This window comes from Pyrus communis, chromosome 9 (assembly GCF_963583255.1).
Source record: "Pyrus communis chromosome 9, drPyrComm1.1, whole genome shotgun sequence".
Lineage (NCBI taxonomy): Eukaryota > Viridiplantae > Streptophyta > Magnoliopsida > Rosales > Rosaceae > Pyrus > Pyrus communis.
This window is the reverse complement of record NC_084811.1, coordinates 2,040,862-2,047,524: the sequence shown is the minus strand read 5'-3', so window position 1 is coordinate 2,047,524 and position 6,663 is coordinate 2,040,862. Positions and strand designations below refer to the sequence as shown.

At 38.9% G+C, this 6,663-nt stretch overlaps 1 protein-coding gene across 1 annotated transcript; it reads right to left on the bottom strand.

The window, feature by feature from the left end:
- Positions 1–897: 897 nt before the first annotated feature.
- On the bottom strand, positions 898–6,436 carry LOC137746128 (FRIGIDA-like protein 5). Its single transcript, XM_068486200.1, has 5 exons — positions 6,294–6,436; positions 3,871–5,480; positions 2,525–3,103; positions 2,066–2,238; positions 898–1,959 (listed from the first exon to the last, which is right to left on the bottom strand). The coding sequence occupies exons 2-5, from the start codon at positions 5,462–5,464 to the stop codon at positions 1,291–1,293; spliced, it is 3,015 nt and encodes a 1,004-aa protein (XP_068342301.1). The 5' UTR covers positions 5,465–5,480; positions 6,294–6,436; the 3' UTR covers positions 898–1,290.
- Positions 6,437–6,663: the final 227 nt, after the last annotated feature.

Genomic DNA, 6,663 nt, shown 5'->3' with positions numbered 1-6,663 from the left:
CGGGTATGGCCATTAGGCCAATCAGAAACGAGTCTTGTTCCGTACGCGTGACTGCCACGTGTCTATCGTTTTCCCGCCTTAGCCTATGATCGGTCAAAATTGGAAGAAAATTTTAGTTGCGATAAAAACACAAGTGGTACACCACGTGTTTTAATATGAGTGATGATAAATTTTATTTTTTAAGTTAATAAATTTTTAGCCCATATATCTCACCATTTGTATAGTGACACGTAGTGTACCACTTCGTGTACCGGTCATATTGAAAAATCTCTCCAAAATTAGTCTTATGTTAGAAGGAAATGGGGATCCCAAGGAAATACAGTTTTCAGGGAAACAGATCCATATTTTGGTCATAATATAAGTGTAGTTACTTCAAAAAAAAAAAAATTTAAATCATTTGTACTATAACACTTGGTGTATCGAGCCGTGTTTCCAACACACTAAAAATTTCTCCAATATTTGATGGGACATCCAACCTGTTTAAATCAAAACTGATCAATAGTTATCTTTCTATGAAAAAATTTGATAAGGTTTTTTTTAGGAGAAAATACTGAGGAAGTACGATATTCATTGCAACCATTTATGATTTATAATTCAAGAAGTTAAGAACGTTTATGGCATATAACTCAAGAAGTTACAAGCATTTATCTCTACACCTGTAGTCATGTGTTTTATTCTCCCTCTTCCAATATAACTCGTACAGAAACAGAAAGAGGACATTTTTTGAGTTATCAAATGAAAGAGTTCGTAGTATGGTTGTCTTTTGCATAGAGAAAACAAAAACATATAATTTGGCATCAAAATAGGAAAGACACTTGTTTTGATTTGCTATCCAAATGGTAAAAATTTCTACGGTGCTTCGAAGTATCCTGTAATGTGGGTTTAACCATCCTATACTGTGGGTTTAACCGTTAAAACTTGGTCGGTGTATTTTTGACCAATAATATTCTAACAGTTAAAAACTCCGCAGTATAAGATACCCAGAGCACCATAGAAAATACCCAAAATGCTTTGAACTTCAGTAGCAAGAATTTGGGCAACATCCTAAGCCATACACAGTAATGTTTTCTAAACATGTCAAGGACTCTACACTACAACAGTCAAAGGGAAGTAATGCAACCCACAAACAGAAAGCAGGCTGGCGACCTACCGAATTCACGTCGTAGATACAATTACGTGTGACTCAAGGAAGACGTTATAACCGTATAAGGACGGTGTAAGCTAGAATCAAAACTGTACACAGGGGTTGAAAGTGGTTCGTCGAAGTTTGCATGTGTGGAGGGTTCCCTGCTAGGTTTCGCTAGGGCCAGAACCATGAGTGCTGGGAAAGAACTGATTAGAGTTACATAAACCGGCATCCTGCATAGCACTGAAATTACCACTAATCTCATGATCGTTGGAAGCCAAGGGTGGGAATCCAAAATTTTCAGCCGGCTGAGATGACGAACTGAACTGCATGCGACCAAAATTAGCACCAATTTCATGGTCCATAGCAAACTGCAAAGGGTGTCCATAGTTTTCATACAGCTGAGACGACGAAGTCAACTGCATAGAACCAAAACTGCCACCAGTTTCATGGTGGTTGGCAGCCATACTAAACTGCCCAGGGTGTCCATTATTTCCAAATAGCTGAGATGACGGATTTAACTGCAAATGGAAAGTTGTGCAGGATCTAGCAGCAGCTGCTACAGCTGTCGGATGACTTCTATTTTGACGTTTCTCTGGTGGTTGAAACTGGGGGGCAGAACTAGTACTGCATCTCTTCCTTCTTTCATGTTCTTGTTGTTCACACGTGGAGGCAATAGCCGTTGGCAAGCGTCTCAAATTCTCCTTCAGTCTTTCCAGCTGAACTATTTCCAATTCAATGTCCTTATAAGGGTATTCGGACTCAAGATTGAGATCCTTTATGCACCAAATGACACCCCTCAGATCAGCTATTAGGTTGTTTATTACATTATCCTGTGAGAAAAAATAAGCCTTGATAAATATATATATACAATAAGGAGTCCTTGGTTTAACTACTTAAGAAGAAGCGCTATTAGATGTCCAGAAGAAGTAAAGATACCTTTTCATAAATTGTTTTCTTTCCCTGTAATATTGCACGGAAAGACTTCCTTACATCCTCCACGTATTTACTTAAGAGTACCACTGGCGGGAACCTGTCAGTTAACTTGAAGGTGCAAATCAATCTAACAGCCTTAATCGGCTGTTTCCTTTCAATCAGATTCCAAATAAAACCTGCAAAACAAAATGGCAGGTTCGTCAAACTGCTCCTGATCAGTTTCACTGAAAAATGACAGTTTCACCACCCAAACTTGAAGTTACTGTTAGCAAAGCCATCAACAAGAAACACGATTTTTTAAGGAAGTAACCAACCCCAAGCTATCACCCAACACTATGGACACAGAAATGACATCTAAGGCATTCACAGTTACAAACATCTATAGCCAAAATATAGTAAACTGTAGAGAAATGTAATGGAATACAAACATCACATACGAATGTCAATGGTCGAGAAACTTACCAGGGATCTTATCTGCAAAACTAAGTATCTGGCATAATTGTAGGACCGGTTTATTCTGACATATAATCCCAAGAAGCATCACAGTATTATCTACACTCAAGGTCGAAAGCAATCCAAATGTATCCACAAATTGCAAAAAACCCAAAATCTCCAATGAATTTTCCTTATCTATTCTCATTTTTGCTTTCCACTGGACTGCTAGGCTTGTTGCCTCTTTTTTCACATCGAGGGCAACATTTGATGAGGTTTTCATCAGCTCGTTCAACATGGGAATGTAGGTCTTCACGAGATTGTCTATGAAACCAACATTTCTATTGCTCCAGTACTGATGAAGAGATTTTTGCATCAAGTTCAAAACAATTTTTTCTCGGTCTACCGGCAGTCGTAAAACATCAAGCAATTCATTATTAGCTGAATCATTCCCACTTAAATGCTCATTTGGACGCCCCTGTGAATTCCTTGCATCTGTGGGGGCATTCGCATTTAGTTGAAGAATTGGAGAAGGAGAAGCAGCCACATTTCTGACTGTTGAGGGTTCTGGTTCCTCAATTTTGATAGGGATAGAAAGGGCGCTATCTGCTATGGAATTGCAAAAGGAAACAAATCCAGGCAGTGCACAGGTCAGTACACGAATAACTTTGAATAAAAGATATCTACAACATTATGTCGCATTTGTGCTTCTAGTCAAGAGTTAACCAATAGGTGGCGGTGGGCATATCTTTTTGGTTCAAATTATACCGAGAAAAACTCATATAAATAAAATAGTACCTAAGCATAAATAAGAAAATGCTTCTTTTTCGTAGTTCAGATATCAGATGATATTATGCGTAAATCAGAAAGGCACAGCCTAAAAGGCAAACTGAAGAGTATATGCCAAATTTGCACCACCAGCCAATATTAGAGAACGAGTAGCCTTCCCCAGAGTGTACCTGATTATTAGACTCTCATAATGTGTTCTACGCTGTTGAAAGCTAGATCCAAAGGAGGTGTGTGATGCATAGCTAAAAACATGCCAGTTACTATCCAAATGACTAAATAAATACCAGCTAATGCAGGGATCATTTCTACGCAGTGGCAGAGCCAAGATTATTTTTTAAGAAGGGTTAGCTATATATGGTAAATTGTATCTATATACGCAATGCAATCCTTATAAACATTCCAACTTTGATATCCCATCTGTTACTATTCCAAAATCAGAATCATAATGAGAATGTGAGCCTTCGCACATCATTCAAAAGTAACTTAGATATAAATATACATTTAGTTGAGAAGAATATCCCTCGTATAGTTGTATATAACACACACGCACAATATGTTTTAGCTGAGAAGAAAATGGCAGTTCTTACCGGATGCCTTATGTGTCATGCCAAGGGCCTGGCGCAGTTGAGGTGCATGTTCTGGCTGAGAAACTAAAGCAAGAAGACTTTGAAGCTCTCTCGCATTATAAGTTGAGGTCAGTTCAAATGCCGTAAGAAGCCACAAAAGACCCAAAACCTCTAAGCTATTCTCAGCCACCACCGTCATCTTTTCCTTCCAGTCATCCGCCAACTTCACTGCTTCTTCTCTCACCAGAGGATTGATCTGTGGTGTTAACCTCTTCAGCTCCTGTAGCAAAAGAACACAACTCCTTCTAATAACTATCAAATCATAATTAAGCCCCATGTTGTCCTCAGTCAAATTTGAAGGGTAAAACCCTTTCATTGCGTCCAAAACCAATTTTGCTGGGTCTGATGATGCTTGAAGAAAAGCTGACAATTCACTACTCAATGAATCAATTCTCTTCAAACTCTCCTTCATGAGTAACTGCAAGCCTTCAGCGTCCCTGTTGATGCTGGACTGATTAGTTGTGGAAGAAGAAACAATGACACTGTTATCAGGGGTAGAATTTCGAATCGAAACAATATCTTGCTGTTTCAATTCAAGTTCTTTAGCCCGCTGCTCAAGCTGCCTCTCTTTTAATTCAAGATCATTGGAGCATTCTTGTAACAACTTTTCTTGTGAATCCAAATTCTTCTTTCCTTCTCGAATCAAATTTTCAAGTGAATCGAAATGTTGTTCTTTCAACTGAACCTCATTGAGGCATTCATTCACTCTCTTTTGAATGAAAGTAAGATCCTTAACTTTTGACTCAAATTCTCTCTCTTTCAGTTCGAGTTTAGTGGACCACTCCTCCATGGATTTCTTCAGCAAAGAAAAATCTTTCACTTTCAAATTCATTGCATCAATTATTTTCTCTCTCGATTCAATTTTCTTAGAGGATTCCTCAATCAATTTACGAATCAAACTAAGTTTCTTCTCTTTATCCTTCATCTCTCTGTCACATTGATCAACCTTTCTTTCCGCCTCTTTAGCTTGCTCCTTTTTCAAAGCAAATTCTTTCTTCCGCTCCTCAATTGACCCCCGAATCCCATTTAATCGCATCTTTCTAAACTCAATGTCCTCATCATACTTCTTTAACATTCGTAGAACCCCTTTCAATTTTTCCTCCTTCGACTCAACCAATTTTGACTTCTCTTCCACAGCTTCCTCATACCAGTTCAATTTACTTTTTCCATGTTCAATCCCTTTTTTGATCGAATCATACTCCCTCTCTTTCTCTCCAACCAATCTCTGAACTTCTTCCAGACGCTTCTCCTTAGCAGAAAGCTCCTCCTTGTGCTCTTCAATCGATGACTGAAAGTCGCACAAGGAAGACTTGAGTGATTCAACCTCATTTGATTTCTCTTCAATCAACCTCTCAAGTCCATGCAATTCCTCGGATTTGGCTTTGACTTGGCTCCGCAAAACTCCACTTTGCTTCTCCTTATCCTGGACCTCTTGAAATAGACTGAGGATCTCGTCCCGCATAGAATCAACACAGTCCAAAATGTCCTTAAATTGCAGGGCCACCTTTCTCTGCCTCAACTCTGATTCTTCCAAGTTCAAACCTTTCTCTTCCATTCTTACTCTCCTGCCCCTGTAAAAACCCCAACTTGTTAAGGCTACACGGCCACGGAGAACAGAGAGTTTGAAAAGCTCAAGCAAATAAAAAAGAAACATAAAAAACCTGGTTTCCCTGAAAAGCTCTCCCGCCATGGAAGGTACATTTTGTTGAATATGTGGCCAAATTACATCTACTTTCCGCTAATAGTAAAAGTTAGCAATGATGATGTTTGCTAGGGTAAGAAAAAATAAAGACTAGGAAGTAGGCTTCGTTTTTTCCTTTGGCATTTTTCAAGGAGGCAGATTGTCTGCCACCTGTTGGGTGCTCTTCCCATCCCCTCCTACTTTAAGCCACGTCAACATTTTATATTTCTATTATTTTTTGTTTTATTATCTCTATAAAAAAAATCAATATAAAATATTGACGTGGTTAAGAACAAAATAGGAGGGGATGGGAAGGGCACCCCAAATAGGAGGTCTGCCTCCATTTTTCAGAGGCAGCTGAAGCTGCTGTTGGTTTCATGTAGCAGCCGAAAGAAGTGTGAAAGCTGGCAGCAATTGCTGACTTTTGTTTGCAGCAGACAAGCTTCAGAAAAAAAGGAGAAAAATAAACATAAAAACCCTAGCTCTCCCGCCATGGAAGCTACATTTTCCCAAAACCCTAAAAACAGAGTAACAGGGGAGAGCAGAAAAAAGCATTGTGCTTGGTATCACTGCCATGGAAGGTACATTTCCCAAAACCCTAAAGTATAAAAACCCTAAAAGGACTGTTCATTTTCTCCAAACCCTAGAAATACTATTCATTTTATCAGAAATTGAAAGGGAGAGAGGGATTCATTTGACATACCTTCGACTTGGGTCTTTAAAACTTTTTCTTGCAGTGGATTTTGTGGGAAAATTAGGGCAAGCTTCTTCGTCTTCAACCTCCAGCCAGTGCCTGCAAGGTTTTTGTCACTTTTTTGAAGCTCTGTCTGTGTCTGGAGCTCTGGAGTTCAACATTTCTGAATCATGCAGATGATTCCATACAATATACAAATCCTCAAAAGATCACGTCTTTGAAATGACATTTGGACAGGCTTTTAAAATTCGACACGTGTCCTGCATTTTCAAATTTTCCTTTGTTGTGATTTTCTTAAAAAGTGAATTTACCATTTAACCAGGCAACCAAAGTTGTGAAAACATTTAGGTACCGTTTGGTACATGGGACGGGACGGAAC